At 46.7% G+C, this 17591-nt stretch overlaps 1 protein-coding gene across 2 annotated transcripts in view; it reads left to right on the top strand.

The window, feature by feature from the left end:
• pdzrn4 (PDZ domain containing ring finger 4) overlaps positions 1–17098 on the top strand; it is a 90951-nt gene extending 73853 nt beyond the window's left edge. For both annotated transcript variants that reach the window (XM_055912820.1, XM_055912819.1), the window contains 4 exons: positions 9431–9493; positions 13009–13215; positions 13780–14615; positions 14775–17098. In XM_055912820.1, coding sequence (XP_055768795.1) covers positions 9431–9493; positions 13009–13215; positions 13780–14615; positions 14775–15624 — 1956 coding nt within the window. In that variant the 3' untranslated portion in view covers positions 15625–17098. The remainder of the gene's footprint in view (positions 1–9430; positions 9494–13008; positions 13216–13779; positions 14616–14774) is intronic.
• Positions 17099–17591: the final 493 nt, after the last annotated feature.

The raw sequence follows: 17591 nt of genomic DNA, 5'->3' as shown, positions 1-17591 counted from the left end.
GGCTCTGACAGCGCTGGACAGGTGGGAGCAGCTGGAGAGAGAACCCGGAGAGACAGCCTGGTGCGGGGGGCTGCCACCGGTGGACTTATACGTGGAGGTGGCACCGGGTATACCGGACCGTGAAGGAGGACACGCGCTCTTGAGCACCGAGCCTCCCCAACCCTACCAGGTTGAATGGTCCCCGTAGCCCTGCCAGTGCGGCGAGGTGGAATAGCACGCACTGGGCTATGCTGGCGAACCGGGGACACCATCTGTAAGGCTGGTGCCATGTATGCCGGCCCGAGGAGATGCACTGGTGGCCAGATGCTTTGGGCCGGCTTCATGACATCCGGCTCGATGCCCAACCTAGCCCTACCAGTGCGGCGAGGTGGAATAGCCCGCACTGGACTAAGCACGCGTACTGGGGACACCGTGCGCTTCACCGCATAACACGGTGTCTGACCAGTACGACGCCCTCTCACTCCACGGTAAGCACGGGGAGTTGGCTCAGGTATTCTATCCAGCTTTGCCACACTCCTGGTGTGCCCCCTCCAATACATTTTTGGGTCTGACTCTCGGACTCCCAACCACGTCGCCGCGCTGCCTCCTCATACCAGCGCGTCTCTCCCTTCGCTGCCTCCAGCTCCGCCTTGGGACGGCGATATTCCTCTGGCTGAGCCCTGGGTCCTTTGCCGTCCAGGATCTCCTCCCAAGTCCACGAGTCCTGTGTCCTTGGTCTCTGCTGCTGTCTGTTCTCACTCTGCTTGATCCTTTTGTGGTGGGTGTTTCTGTTACGGCTGTCGAAGTCGTTCTCCTCCTCAGACGTGGAGGAGCATGGATCGGACCAACACGCAGAGTGGAAAGTGGTCATATTTTACTTAACATAAACTGAACACTTACACATACAAAACAACAAACGTGACAAAACCGAAAACTGTCCCGTGTGGCACGAACACTGACACGAGATACAAACACCCACCAAAACACACGTGAATCCCAGGCTGCCTAAGTATGATTCTCAATCAGGGACAACGATTGACAGCTGTCTCTGATTGAGAATCATACCCGGCCGAACACAGAAAGTAACACATAGACAACCCACCCCAACTCACGCCCTGACCAACTAATTAAATACAAGAAAAAGGAAAAACAGGTCAGGAACGTGACAGCTGCCATATGACTGGTTTCACATTTGTCTTCAGTGATCATAAGGTGAAATAGAACTAAAACAATATATATTTAAAATCCCCTTATCCAAATGGCTTATTCATTCACTGCATATCCGTCGCCAAACCCACTGGCTCCAGGTCATCTATACGTCTTTGCTTGGTAAAGCCCCACCTTATCTCAGCTCACTGGTCACCATAGCAACACCCACCCGTAGCACGTGCTCCAGCAGGTATATTGCACTGGTCATCCCCAAAGCCAACACCTCCTTTGGCCACCTTTCCTTCCAGTTCTCTGCTGCCAATGACTGGAACGAATTGCAAAAATCTCTGAAGCCGGAATCTTATATCTCCCTCTCTAACTTTAAGCATCAGCTGTCAGAGCAGCTTACCGATCACTGTACCTGTACACAGCCAATCTGTAAATAGCACACCCGACTACCTCATCCCCATATTATGACTTACCCTCTTGCTCTTTTGCACCCCAGTATCTCTACTTGCACATCATCATCTGCACATCTATCACTCCAGTATTAATGCTAAATTGTAATTATTTTCACCTCTAGGGCCTATTTATTGCCTTACCTCCCTACTCTTCCACATATGCACACACTGTACATAGATTTTTCTATTTTTATTTTCTTTTGTGTTATTGACTGTACGTTTGTTTATGTGTGACTCTGTGTTGTTGTTTTTGTCGCACTGCTTTTCTTTATCTTGGCCAGGTCACAGTTGTAAATGAGAACTAGTTCTCAACTGGTCTACCTGGTTAAATAAAGGTTGAAATAAAATAAATAAACATTTTTTTAAATTACCTAGCTCTCATCAATCAAATGTACTTATAAAGCCCTTTTTACATCAGCCGATGTCACAAAGTGCTACACAGAAACCCAGCCTAAGACCCCAAATTGGTCTTATCAATAGGTCTTATCAATAGCTCTTATCAATAGCTCTTATCAATAGCTCTTATCAATTGGTCTTATCAATTGGTCTTATCAATAGGTCTTATCAATAAGTGTTATCAAAAGGTCTTATCAATTAGTACATGACAGTACATGGGGAACGGTGTTATCTCTATCTGAACAAAGAAAGTAGATGTTTTTACACTTGGAACCGACAAGTTGCTCGACCACATTCAAAGTGTCATGGTGCGTAAGGGTGGTGGAATTGTGAGGAAATGATGTCAAGGTCAGACCACGGTGTATCTGTAGACACGCCTCCGCTACACCTTCATTTCTTTGATCTTACACACAAACAAATAGCGAATGAATAGCGTGCTATTATCATGCTTAAATTCAAGGTCAGAATACGAATGGAGAGAAAAGTGCATAAAAAAAGGGAATTATTTTCCATGTACTCACGCTTAACTCTGGTTGGAATTCCCCGTTATGACACTCGATCTTCCCCAGAGAAGTGTCCTGTTTGGTGGGACACAGATCTATCCATGCCCCCCTCCTTAGTCTGGTTCTCTGGTACACGGTCATATGACAAACTGCACTCCCAAGGAAGGGCTTGGTTAACGGGAAGGGCTTGGTTAACAGGAAGGGCTTGGTTAACGGGAAGGGCTTGGTTAACGGGAAGGGCTTGGTTAACGGGAAGGGCTTGGTTAACGGGAAGGGCTTGGTTATTAACGGGAAGGGCTTGGTTAACGGGAAGGGCTTGGTTAACGGGAAGGGCTTGGTTAAACGGGAAGGGCTTGGTTAACGGGAAGGGCTTGGTTAACGGGAAGGGCTTGGTTAACGGGAAGGGCTTGATTAACGGGAAGGGCTTGATTAACGGGAAGGGCTTGGTTAACTGGAAGGGCTTGGTTAACGGGAAGGGCTTGGTTAACGGGAAGGGCTTGGTTATTAACGGGAAGGGCTTGGTTAACGGGAAGGGCTTGGTTATTAACGGGAAGGGCTTGGGTAACGGGAAGGGCTTGGTTAACGGGAAGGGCTTGGTTAATGGGAAGGGCTTGGTTAACAGGAAGGGCTTGGTTAACTGGATGGGCTTGGTTAACAGGAGGGGCTTGGTTAACAGGAAGGGCTTGGTTAACAGGAGGGGCTTGGTTAACAGGAGGGGCTTGGTTAACAGGAGGGGCTTGGTTAACAGGAGGGGCTTGGTTAACAGGAGGGGCTTGGTTAACAGGAGGGGCTTGGTTAACTGGATGGGCTTGGTTAATGGGAGGGGCTTGGTTAACAGGAGGGGCTTGGTTAACAGGAGGGGCTTGGTTAACTGGATGGGCTTGGTTAACGGGAGGGGCTTGGTTAACAGGAAGGGCTTGGTTAACGGGAGGAGCTTGGTTAACAGGAAGGGCTTGGTTAACAGGAAGGGCTTGGTTAACAGGAAGGGCTTGGTTAACAGGAAGGGCTTGGTTAACAGGAAGGGCTTGGTTAACAGGAAGGGCTTGGTTAACAGGAAGGGCTTGGTTAACAGGAGGGGCTTGGTTAACAGGAAGGGCTTGGTTAACAGGAGGAGCTTGGTTAACGGGAAGGGCTTGGTTAACGGGAAGGGCTTGGTTAACTGGATGGGCTTGGTTAACTGGATGGGCTTGGTTAACTGGATGGGCTTGGTTAACTGGATGGGCTTGGTTAACAGGAAGGGCTTGGTTAACAGGAAGGGCTTGGTTAACAGGAAGGGCTTGGTTAACAGGAGGAGCTTGGTTAACAGGAAGGGCTTGGTTAACAGGAAGGGCTTGGTTAACAGGAAGGGCTTGGTTAACAGGAAGGGCTTGGTTAACTGGATGGGCTTGGTTAACTGGATGGGCTTGGTTAACAGGAAGGGCTTGGTTAACAGGATGGGCTTGGTTAACTGGATGGGCTTGGTTAACAGGAAGGGCTTGGTTAACTGGATGGGCTTGGTTAACGGGAGGGGCTTGGTTAACGGGAAGGGCTTGGTTAACAGGAAGGGCTTGGTTAACTGGATGGGCTTGGTTAACAGGAGGGGCTTGGTTAACAGGAAGGGCTTGGTTAACTGGATGGGCTTGGTTAACAGGAGGGGCTTGGTTAACAGGAGGGGCTTGGTTAACAGGAAGGGCTTGGTTAACAGGAGGGGCTTGGTTAACAGGAAGGGCTTGGTTAACAGGAAGGGCTTGGTTAACAGGAAGGGCTTGGTTAACAGGAGGGGCTTGGTTAACAGGAAGGGCTTGGTTAACAGGAGGGGCTTGGTTAACAGGAAGGGCTTGGTTAACAGGAGGGGCTTGGTTAACAGGAAGGGCTTGGTTAACAGGAAGGGCTTGGTTAACAGGAGGGGCTTGGTTAACAGGAGGGGCTTGGTTAACAGGAGGGGCTTGGTTAACAGGAAGGGCTTGGTTAACAGGAAGGGCTTGGTTAACAGGAGGGGCTTGGTTAACAGGAAGGGCTTGGTTAACAGGAAGGGCTTGGTTAACAGGAAGGGCTTGGTTAACAGGAGGGGCTTGGTTAACAGAAAGAGAAGAGACACGGCGTGTTAGAATAAATCAAACAAGGAATCCCACCACATATCAATTACCTTTTACAGTCAGAAGCAATTAAAAGATAACTGTGAATTCCCATTTGATATCATATAATGTTGTGGAATATTGACTGACTTCAACTGAATTAGAAGGTGTTAAGGAATGAGGAGGTGTTTGAATGTTTGCCAAGAAAATAATATCTCTTTCGCTCCAAACGAACCATGCATGGAGAGAGAGGAGAGGAAAGCAAGTGAAGTTTGAAATACTCCCCTCCTTCTATTCAATATTCTAATTGAGGATTTTAATTAGTCCACAGTGAGTGACACCCTTCCTTCTCGTCTCCTGCAGGGTGTAAAATGACACATTTTCCCACCACCGCCTCTGCATACCAAAGACTGAAACAAAGAGCAAAGAGACAGCTGAGTGGAATAATGTCTCTCAGACTAAAGTAAAGCTGAAGCTCTCATTCTGGTGGTGTCTGGGGGGGGGGGGGGTGTGTGTGTGTGTGTGTGTGTGTGTGTGTGTGTGTGTGTGTGTGTGTGTGTGTGTGTGTGTGTGTGTGTGTGTGTGTGTGTGTGTGTGTGTGTGTGTGTGTGTGTTTGTGGTGTGTGTGTGTGTGTGTGTGTGTGTGTGTGTGTGTGTGTGTGTGTGTGTGTGTGTGTGTGTGTGTGTATGTGGTGTGTTCGTGTGTGTGTGGTATTGCCTTGCTCATACCCCTCTAACATCATGTAATAAACCTAAACAGTATATCTGTACATCTTTTCATTCCAGAACATGCTAATCAGCCTCATTCAATGTATTTCTGTGTATAGTGTTGGTGTCCCGTTCCTTGTGGAAGTATAGGTATGTTTCCCGTTCCTTGTGGAAGTATAGGTATGTTTCCCGTTCCTTGTGGAAGTATAGGTATGTTTCCCGTTCCTTGTGGAAGTATAGGTATGTTTCCCGTTCCTTGTGGAAGTATAGGTATATTTCCCGTTCCTTGTGGAAGTAGAGGTATGTGTCCCGTTCCTAGTGGAAGTATAGGTATGTTTCCCGTTCCTTGTGGAAGTATAGATATGTTTCCCGTTCCTTGTGGAAGTAGAGGTATATTTCCCGTTCCTTGTGGAAGTAGAGGTATGTGTCCCGTTCCTAGTGGAAGTATAGGTATGTTTCCCGTTCCTTGTGGAAGTATAGGTATGTTTCCCGTTCCTTGTGGAAGTAGAGGTATGTTTCCCGTTCCTTGTGGAAGTATAGATATGTTTCCCGTTCCTTGTGGAAGTAGAGGTATGTGTCCCGTTCCTTGTGGAAGTAGAGGTATGTTTCCCGTTCCTTGTGGAAGTAGAGGTATGTTTCCCGTTCCTTGTGGAAGTATAGGTATGTTTCCCGTTCCTTGTGGAAGTAGAGGTATGTTTCCCTTTCCTTGTGGAAGTAGAGGTATGTGTCCCGTTCCTTGTGGAAGTATAGGTATGTGTCCCGTTCCTTGTGGAAGTATAGGTATGTTTCCCGTTCCTTGTGGAAGTATAGATATGTTTCCCGTTCCTTGTGGAAGTAGAGGTATGTGTCCCGTTCCTTGTGGAAGTATAGGTATGTGTCCCGTTCCTTGTGGAAGTATAGGTATGTTTCCCGTTCCTTGTGGAAGTAGAGGTATGTTTCCCGTTCCTTGTGGAAGTAGAGGTATGTTTCCCGTTCCTTGTGGAAGTATAGGTATGTTTCCCGTTCCTTGTGGAAGTATAGGTATGTTTCCCGTTCCTTGTGGAAGTATAGGTATGTTTCCCGTTCCTTGTGGAAGTAGAGGTATGTTTCCCGTTCCTTGTGGAAGTATAGGTATGTGTCCCGTTCCTTGTGGAAGTATAGGTATGTGTCCCGTTCCTTGTGGAAGTATAGGTATGTTTCCCGTTCCTTGTGGAAGTATAGGTATGTTTCCCGTTCCTTGTGGAAGTAGAGGTATGTTTCCCGGTTGGTTATGAACACCTATGTATAGCTCTTGATCTTGACTCTGACAACTACAAAGTGTTTGAAATAATTGCAGAGAAATGGAAGCGGTATTGAAATCATACCAAGTAGATTAGATTCCCTCAAAAACGTATCCACTGGGATTGCCTGTGAAAAATATGAAATGTTATTATTTAAATTAGAAATGTCTACACGTTTTCAGCTTAATCATTTCTGACTTTTTAATACGCTTCCAATGTGTATTTTCTCTTGCTGAGCTTCTTATTTTGATGTTCAGTTCTTTGATGAAAGCTATGCTTGTTTTTTTTAACTGAAATTCAAAGGTAGGAAGAAGAAAAACTGAACACATATCGTCAAGGGAACGATTCAAGATTCGATACAAGCACTGCTCAAAAAATGAAAACAAAATAATGAGAAAATCAATAAATGTTGAAATGAGTTTTCTCATGAAGATTCATTCCCCTTTCTTAAACCAGGCGGGAAGATGGTTGTTGACACCAACATCAGTGTTATCTTGGTGGACAGCTACCACACTAATAAACCTCAGATACTACAATCCACACGGTCAAATTTCAAACTATATCATCCGTCCCAAATGGCACCCTATACTCTATATAGTACACTATTTAGGGAATAGGGTGCCATTTGGGACGCACTTCCTATTACCATGCGATGTTGAGCTCAATGGAAGTTTTGAGGAATGGTTGGATGCTCGGTATTGTATTGTTGAAGCAATATCTTCAGATGGGGATGTTGGCAAGAAGAGAAAGTAATGAAGGTGTTTGATAATGATCCATCAGACAGTGGCATGGCAACCGTAGTGACTTGTGTATCCAGGTGCCTGTTCTAGCAGACAGTGGCATGGCAACCGTAGTGACTTGGGTATCCAGCTGCCTGTTCTAGCAGACAGTGGCATGGCAACCGTAGTGACTTGGGTATCCAGCTGCCTGTTCTAGCAGACAGTGACATGGCAACCGTAGTGACTTGTGTATCCAGCTGCCTGTTCTAGCAGACAGTGACATGGCAACAGTAGTGACTTGTGTATCCAGCTGCCTGTTCTAGCAGACAGTGACATGGCAACAGTAGTAACTTGTGTATCCAGCTGCCTGTTCTAGCAGACAGTGACATGGCAACAGTAGTGACTTGTGTATCCAGCTGCCTGTTCTAGCAGACAGTGACATGGCAACAGTAGTGACTTGTGTATCCAGCTGCCTGTTCTAGCAGACAGTGACATGGCAACAGTAGTACCTTGTGTATCCAGCTGGCTGTTCTAGCAGACAGTGACATGGCAACAGTAGTAACTTGTGTATCCAGCTGCCTGTTCTAGCAGACAGTGACATGGCAACCGTAGTGACTTGTGTATCCAGCTGCCTGTTCTAGCAGACAGTGACATGGCAACAGTAGTGACTTGTGTATCCAGCTGCCTGTTCTAGCAGACAGTGACATGGAAACAGTAGTGACTTGTGTATCCAGCTGCCTGTTTTAGCAGACAGTGACATGGCAACAGTAGTGACTTGTGTATCCAGCTGGCTGTTCTAGCAGACAGTGACATGGCAACCGTAGTGACTTGTGTATCCAGCTGCCTGTTCTAGCAGACAGTGACATGGCAACAGTAGTGACTTGTGTATCCAGCTGCCTGTTCTAGCAGACAGTGACATGGCAACAGTAGTAACTTGTGTATCCAGCTGCCTGTTCTAGCAGACAGTGACATGGCAACCGTAGTGACTTGTGTATCCAGCTGCCTGTTCTAGCAGACAGTGACATGGCAACAGTAGTAACTTGTGTATCCAGCTGCCTGTTCTAGCAGACAGTGACATGGCAACCGTAGTGACTTGTGTATCCAGCTGCCTGTTCTAGCAGACAGTGACATGGCAACAGTAGTGACTTGTGTATCCAGCTGCCTGTTCTAGCAGACAGTGACATGGCAACAGTAGTAACTTGTGTATCCAGCTGCCTGTTCTAGCAGACAGTGACATGGCAACAGTAGTGACTTGTGTATCCAGCTGCCTGTTCTAGCAGACAGTGACATGGCAACAGTAGTGACTTGTGTATCCAGCTGCCTGTTCTAGCAGACAGTGACATGGCAACAGTGGTAACGTGTGTACCCAGCTGCCTGTTCTAGCAGACAGTGACATGGCAACAGTAGTGACTTGTGTATCCAGCTGCCTGTTCTAGCAGACAGTGACATGGCAACCGTAGTAACTTGTGTATCCAGCTGCCTGTTCTAGCAGACAGTGACATGGCAACAGTAGTGACTTGTGTATCCAGCTGCCTGTTTTAGCAGACAGTGACATGGCAACAGTAGTAACTTGTGTATCCAGCTGCCTGTTCTAGCAGACAGTGACATGGCAACCGTAGTGACTTGTGTATCCAGCTGCCTGTTCTAGCAGACAGTGACATGGCAACAGTAGTGACTTGTGTATCCAGCTGCCTGTTCTAGCAGACAGTGACATTGCAACAGTAGTAACTTGTGTATCCAGCTGCCTGTTCTAGCAGACAGTGACATGGCAACAGTAGTGACTTGTGTATCCAGCTGCCTGTTCTAGCAGACAGTGACATGGCAACAGTAGTGACTTGTGTATCCAGCTGCCTGTTCTAGCAGACAGTGACATGGCAACAGTGGTAACTTGTGTACCCAGCTGCCTGTTCTAGCAGACAGTGACATGGCAACAGTAGTGACTTGTGTATCCAGCTGCCTGTTCTAGCAGACAGTGACATGGCAACCGTAGTAACTTGTGTATCCAGCTGCCTGTTCTAGCAGACAGTGACATGGCAACAGTAGTGACTTGTGTATCCAGCTGCCTGTTTTAGCAGACAGTGACATGGCAACAGTAGTAACTTGGGTATCCAGCTGCCTGTTTTAGCAGACAGTGACATGGCAACAGTAGTAACTTGTGTGTCTGTATGGCGTCTGGATTGATTTGTTGTTTTGTTTGTTCAGGTTGGACCCAACAGCATCGCTGCCAGGGACGGGCGCATTAGGGAAGGAGATCGAATATTACAGGTACGTATTTTCATCTCAAGACCAATTACATGAGCGCAACCACACACACACACACGCACACACACACACGCACACGCACGCACACACACACGCACGCACGCACGCACGCACACACACACACACGCACGCACACTCAAAGGCACCTGTAAAGCTCTCTTCTAGGAGCAGAGCTGTTGTTGTCTCGGGGCTACAGATCATATGCATATTTAATGGCTACACTTAAGCTGGGAAATGAAAGTCCTTAGTGTTGTTTTCACACAGCAGCACCACATCCTCCCAGGCGGGTCTCTCTCTCTCTCTGAGAACTGTAGAGCCACCAGGCGGGTCTCTCTCTCTCTCTGAGAACAGTAGAGCCACCAGGCGGGTCTCTCTCTCTCTCTGAGAACTGTAGAGCCACCAAGCGGGTCTCTCTCTCTCTCTCTGAGAACTGTAGAGCCTCCAGGCGGGTCTCTCTCTCTCTCTGAGAACTGCAGAGCCACCAGGCGGGTCTCTCTCTCTCTGAGAACTGTAGAGCCACCAGGCGGGTCTCTCTCTCTATGAGAACTGTAGAGCCACCAGGCGGGTCTCTCTCTCTCTCTCTGAGAACTGTAGAGCCACCTGGCGGGTTTCTCTCTCTCTCTCTGAGAACTGTAGAGCCACCTGGCGGGTCTCTCTCTCTCTCTCTGAGAACTGTAGAACCACCTGGCGGGTCTCTCTCTCTCTCTCTGAGAACTGTAGAGCCACCTGGCGGGTCTCTCTCTCTCTCTCTCTGAGAACTGTAGAGCCACCTGGCGGGTCTCTCTCTCTCTGAGAACTGTAGAGCCACCTGGCGGGTCTCTCTCTCTCTGAGAACTGTAGAGCCACCAGGCGGGTCTCTATCTCTCTCTGAGAACTGTAGAGCCACCTGGCGGGTCTCTCTCTCTCTGAGAACTGTAGAACCACCTGGCGGGTCTCTCTCTCTCTCTGAGAACTGTAGAGCCACCTGGCGGGTCTCTCTCTCTCTGAGAACTGTAGAGCCACCTGGCGGGTCTCTCTCTCTCTCTCTCTGAGAACTGTAGAGCCACCTGGCGGGTCTCTCTCTCTCTCTGAGAACTGTAGAGCCACCTGGCGGGTCAGACACAGTGATACCTGTAGCTAGTCTCCCACATCAGAGGGAGAGAAAGGAGTGTGGAAGTGGGTTTGGGTGTGTGTGTGTGTGTGTGTGTGTGTTTCTGGTTTTACTATAAAGATAGTAAAACTAAAGATAGTAAAACAAGGAAAATTTGGACAAGTTGGTCCCCAAAAGGATAAAGTCTATTTTAGGTTAGGGGTTAGGTTTAGGGTTTAGGGAAAATAGAATTGTGAATAGGAATCAATTGTTTGGTCCCCACAAGGATAGTAAATCAAACGTGTGTGTGTGTTAGGTGTGAACAGAGATTAGAAGTAGTAGTCAGTGATTTCTACACTCCTCAGTAGTAGCAGTAATGATGTTAGGTGACTGGAGGACCCAAACACTGCACAGTCTCTTCTGATTGGAGGGATAAGCCCCTGTTGTATTCTGATTGGAGGGCTGAGCCCTGGTGTTCTCTGGGTCCCATTATCTCTCTGTGACAAGCCCATTACTCTGCAGGGGAAAGATGAACGCCACCTGTCACAGTGCAGTTAATTGTATGTCTGGATGGGCGCAGTGCTCCGCTGAGACCAGCCTTTCATGAACACCGTGCAGCACTCTCTCTCTCTCTCTCTCTCTCTCTCTCTCTCTCTCTCTTCTCTCTCTCTCTCTCTCTCTCTCTCTCTCTCTCTCGCTCTCTCTCTCTCTCTCTCTTTCTCTCTCCCATGGCCGTTGCTGGCCCCCACTGCCCTCCATCTTTAATCAATGCAGAGTAGACAGGACACAGAGCAGACCAGACATCCTCTGCCTGCCTGTGAAAGTGTGAATTCATAATTGACTGGAGGTGCTTTTCTCAGAGAGACGGAGAGGTGGAGGGAGAGATTAAAAGGGGGATGGTTTCCTCAAACACTCCATCTTCTGTGATGGAGGAGTTAAGTGAATGACTGTGATGTGCACTGTTTAGAGGCGGAAGGGAGTAATTTAAAGGGGGATGGTTTCGTCAGTCAGTCAGGAGTTTAATCGCTGTATGTACAATATGTGAGTGAGTGTGTACTGGATACAATACTTTCTAATCTCTTTGTGTACTAGATACAGTACTTTCTAATCTCTTTGTGTACTAGATACAGTACTTTCTAATCTCTTTGTGTACTAGATACAGTACTTTCTAATCTCTCTGTATACTAGATACAGTACTTTCTAATATCTTTGTGTACTAGATACAGTACTTTCTAATATCTTTGTGTACTAGATACAGTACTTTCTAATCTCTCTGTGTACTAGATACAGTACTTTCTAATCTCTCTGTGTACTAGATACAGTACTTTCTAATCTCTCTGTATACTGGATACAGTACTTTCTAATCTCTTTGTGTACTAGATACAGTACTTTCTAATCTCTCTGTATACTAGATACAGTACTTTCTAATATCTTTGTGTACTAGATACAGTACTTTCTAATCTCTTTGTGTACTAGATACAGTACTTTCTAATCTCTCTGTGTACTAGATACAGTACTTTCTAATCTCTCTGTGTACTAGATACAGTACTTTCTAATCTCTCTGTGTACTAGATACAGTACTTTCTAATCTCTCTGTGTACTAGATACAGTACTTTCTAATCTCTCTGTATACTAGATACAGTACTTTCTAATATATTTGTGTACTAGATACAGTACTTTCTAATCTCTTTGTGTACTAGATACAGTACTTTCTAATCTCTTTATGTACTAGATACAGTACTTTCTAATATATTTGTGTACTAGATACAGTACTTTCTTATCTCTCTGTGTACTAGATACAGTACTTTCGAATATCTTTGTGTACTAGATACAGTACTTTCTTATCTCTCTGTATACTAGATACAGTACTTTCGAATATCTTTATGTACTAGATACAGTAATTTCTAATATCTTTGTGTACTAGATACAGTACTTTCTAATCTCTTTATATACTAGACACAGTACTTTCTAATCTCTTTATGTACTAGACACAGTACTTTCTAATCCCTTTATGTACTAGATACAGTACTTTCTAATCTCTTTATGTACTAGATACAGTACTTTCTAATCTCTTTATGTACTAGACACAGTACTTTCTAATCTCTTTATGGACCAGATACAGTACTTTCTAATCTCTTTATGTACTAGATACAGTACTTTCTAATCTCTTTATGTACTAGACACAGTACTTTCTAATCTCTTTATGTACTAGATACAGTACTTTCTAATCTCTTTATGTACTAGATACAGTCATTTCTAATATTTTTGTGTACTAGACACAGTACTTTCTAATCTCTTTATGTATGTGTTTTACATACTTTCTTCATTAATTCTTCTTCTGTGATGGAGTTTAGTTTTCAGTGAGTGTAACAGACAGTAACAGGATCTCTTTCTTAATCAGTATGTGTGGACTATATATTTTCTCATCTCTTTACGTGCATGTTACCAGATCAACGGCTGTGACGTACAGGACAGGCAGGAAGCTTTCACTCTTCTGTCCAATGAGGAGTCCAGGAGTATCGTTCTCCTGGTGACCAGACCAGAGGAGGCGTGGCTGGATGAGGAGCACAATGAACTCCTGGAGGAGCTGAAGATGGAGATCCTTGAGGAGAGGAGGAACGAGGAGGTGCAGAAGACAGGAGGAGGAGAGGAGCAGGTGAGAACAGCCTGGGGAATATAATATGAGATGGACATAGTTGTCCATCATGCACTTAGAGTTCAAAACATTAGGAACACTTTCCTAATATTGAGTTGCACCCCCCCAAATAGATCAGATTTCAATGTTGAGAGTATAGATGTCCAGATATTGCTATTCTAGACAATACACATGTCCAGATATTGCTATTCTAACAGTATAGATGTCCAGATATTGCTATTCTAGACAATACACATGTCCAGATATTTATATAGCTATTCTAACAGTATAGATATCCAGATATTGCTATTCTAGACAATATACATGTACAGATATTGCTATTCTAACAGTGTTGATGTCCAGATATTGCTATTCTAGACAATACACATGTCCAGATATTGCTATTGCTATTCTAACAGTTTAGATGCCCAGATATTGCTATTCTAGACAATACACATGTCCAGGTATTGCTATTCTAAATGCTTAAGAGCTGGTACTATGATGTGGGCTGATGCATGTTAATAGGTTCTAGTGTTATAGAATATGTTCCATCTTGTCTACCACAACTCTTTGTTCTCTTTGCAGGCCAAGCAGCTGGAGGAAGATGACGTCATGACAGACACAGCCACGTGTTCCTCCAATACTCAGGACAAAGACAGCGGCTTGGGGACGGGGCGCAACGAGGAGAGCTCCGAACAGGAAGTCCTCCTAGCCCGTGTCCACCGGAGGCCTGCCCAGGGCCTGAGAGACCGATGGAGGGCCAAGCATGGCCAGGGGCTGGGCAGGAGGGTGGTGGTGCCCTCGGACACCCAGGGACCCAGGGGTCTGATCCAAGCCCAGAAGGGTGAGGGCGGAGTGGGGTTAGGACTGGAGTGTGACAGCCGCTTCCAGCAGCTCCTGGAGCTCAAGTGCCAGATCCGTAACAGCGGGGAGTGTGGTGTGTACTATAGCAGGAGAAGCACCATCGAGTGCAGCCTGACGGAGCAGAGCGGGGTGGGGGTCAGTGGTGGTGGAGGGATGGAACAAGAGCTGCGGATGTTGAACGAGGAGCTGAGGAGTATCGAGCTGGAGTGTCAGAGCATCATGCAGGCCCACCAGCTCCGCAAGAACCAGAGGGATCCCCCCTGCACCCCTATGTGCTCCCCAGGACGAAGCCCCAAACATGGGCGTGAGCAGCATGCCAAGCTGGCCGATATCAACGAGCATCCAGGGGAGAGGCAGTGGGACAGCGACAAGCTAAGAGGGGACAAGGACAGCTCCAGTGCCTATAACACGGCTGAGAGCGCCAGGTCCACTCCTCTAGGCATGGAGAGATCCCCGGACCACTCTCTACAGAGACGCATCAGCCTCACCAACCAGAAGAACCTCCGGAGCACCATGGCAGCCTCCGGCCAGTCCATCTCCATCCACATCCCAGACAGGTATGTAGACAATCAATCAAATGTGTTTTATTAAGCCCTTTTTAGCCTTGAGATTAGAAAGGTGGGCCAGCAGCCGGGGGGTTGCCGGTTCCAATCCTGGGTCTGACGTTTCTAATATAGAAAATGGATAATAATGTATTTTTCTAATCTTCTTTTCAGAGAGCTCCTGAGTGAGACCTCGACCGGGACCCCTACGCACAGCCGACAGGATCCCAACCCCAGCCCTGGAACCACGGTCATCTCCAGCAGCCCCGACCAGTCCAACCCTTCCCCCTCCGAGTCAGACCCGGCCCTGCCTGCAGACGACGAGCGCTGCGACCGCACCAGGAGCCACCGGGGGCCACGCAGGGTCCCTCCCTACCCGTCCCCTTACCACACAGCCCCCCAGCAGGGGCAGGGCGCTTCTCCAGCCCACGCCAGACACCTTCAGAGCTACATGCAGCAGCTCCTCCAGCAGGCCTCCAGTCTGGAGACCTACTCCCAGTCCCAGCTCAGCCTCCTCAGCGTCTGCCGGGACCGCTCCACCCGCCCAGGGGAACCACGCCTCGAGTGGAAGGTCAAAGTTCGAGCCGACGGGACGAAGTATGTAGCCCGGCGACCAGCGAGGGACCGGATTCTACGCGAACGGGCTCTGAGGATCAGGGAGGAGCGTAGTGGAGGGATGACCACGGACGACGACACTATGTCTGAGATGAAGATGGGGCGGTACTGGAGTAAAGAGGAGAGGAAGCAGCAGTTGGCCAGAGCCAGGGAGCAGAGGAGGAGGAGGGAGTACATGCAGAGGAACCGGCTAGAGTGTCTCAGAGAGGGCCCTGGGAGCGGGGCCGAGGGCCGTAAAGAGGTCAACATCCTGGAACTCAGCCACAAGAAGATGATGAAGAAACGCAACAAGAAGATCCTGGATAACTGGATGACCATCCAGGAACTAATGAGTCACGGGGCCAGAGCACCTGAGGACCAGGGGACTAAACCAGTACACAATGCCTTCCTGTCTGTTACTACAGTATAGGACCACAGCGCCGGGTAGAAGTTACCCTGTACACACAGATCTAGGATCATTTAAAACTACCCGGGTCGGGCGTTAACCATTTGGACGATAATGCAAAACTGACCTCAGAGCAGTGTCTAGGGACAACCTTGCCCCATCTCTCTCTCTCTCTCATCGCGTCCATGCGGTATGACCTTACTTGCCTCGTTCAATGTGGCATTTTTTATAATGGGGAAAATCCTATATTTTTCACACTTTATAAACTCAATAACGTTTTGTAAAATGATTTTTTTTACACTGGTTGTCGATGTACTTTGAAATGTTTTCTGCCGTGGCTCATTTATGCTGTCATCAAACATGTTTCTATGATAATCAGAATTCTCTGTAAACCACATCATCATGGAAGTCAACGACATCGTTGTACGCTGTCCTGTTTGCATTGTTTATCCAGCATGGCAGTGGTTAACTAGTGGTCAGAAAGGTTCCATACACCTGAGAACAGACACTTGACTCGTGTGCAGAATCCTCCTTGTCTTTTACTGAGTATCGACCATATAACTGCACAACCCTCTCAGACCCATTCAATATGCCAAGCTGGACACCACGAAATCTCTGAAGGAGCTTTCATCATTTCTGAAAATGTCAACTCGGAGTTCTCTTGGAAAATTCAAAAGTCCTGAGAATGTCAATAATTCAGTGGTGTCTCAGAGGCTTTCAGTTTCTCCGTTTAAAGCAATCGTGAAGGAAAGGTTCACAACAGTTTTGCCCCAACATCTCATTGAAGGAAAGGTTCACAACAGTTTTGCCCCAACATCTCATTGAAGGAAAGGTTCACAACAGTTTTGCCCCAACATCTCATTGAAGGAAAGGTTCACAACAGTTTTGCCCCAACATCTCATTGAAGGAAAGGTTCACAACAGTTTTGGCCCAACATCTCATTGAAGGAAAGGTTCACAACAGTTTTGGCCCAACATCTCATTGAAGGAAAGGTTCACAACAGTTTTGCCCCAACATCTCATTGCAAAAGTGATCTCAATGCTTCTCATCAATGGTAAATCAGTCTCACTAATGAAAACAGTGAATTGCTTACTGATTAAATCATTAATTGAAGTGATTTGATTGCTCCATGAATACATTAAATGTAATTTATGAATACAAAACATATTTATTATTTTGTATTGCTTATTTAGAAGTATTGTACATGTATTAGTGTTTCTGCATATTTTCGGACCTGTCTGAAGATCTCTTTGTATTGTCAAAAATAACACATGATATTGTCTCTAACGTATTATACTTCACCTAACAGTCCTTTCTGGCATTTGGTGGTGCTTCAAACGGACGCTTTCATTGTACACTGTTCTTCTATCTTTGCTCAGTGTTTATTGTCTTATTTCAAGTAATCGGTAGTTGGTAACTTCATAGGCAGGTCAATGTGTGCTAATTGTGATATTTGCAAAGGAAATGTTAATAAATGATTGTTTATCTTTATGAAACAAATGATTGTATTGTGGTTGGCTGGATGTATTTCCTGGTTACACGTCATAATATTCCAATCAGCATAGTCCCATATCTCATTCAGCATCTACTTCATCCATAACGTTGCTATGAGAGTTCTGTCAGCCATTTTGGGGCAAACTCCACCAGCTCTAGTTATCAAGCCCTGATGCGCAGACCACACCAGCTCTAGTTATCAAGCCCTGATGCGCAGACCACACCAGCTCTAGTTATCAAGCCCTGATGCGCAGACCACACCAGCTGCCACCAGTCACTGGCTATCAAAAAGCACTGGCATGTATCCCGTTGTCGTCACGTTTGAAACATGGAAGTTGACATGCGTGTCGGAGTAATATCATGACCCTATCATCTCTGCTGTCACTGTTACACCAGGAAGCTGTTTCATTATGCAGCTGAAACGCAGCAGCTGCGTCTCACATCACCTGACAGAGAAGCACACGTACATCATATGGAAGAATAGAAGGCTTTGAGAA

This window comes from Salvelinus fontinalis, unplaced genomic scaffold (genome assembly GCF_029448725.1).
Source record: "Salvelinus fontinalis isolate EN_2023a unplaced genomic scaffold, ASM2944872v1 scaffold_0219, whole genome shotgun sequence".
Classification (NCBI taxonomy): Eukaryota; Metazoa; Chordata; class Actinopteri; order Salmoniformes; family Salmonidae; genus Salvelinus; species Salvelinus fontinalis.
This window is presented reverse-complemented; position numbering and strand designations above follow the sequence as displayed.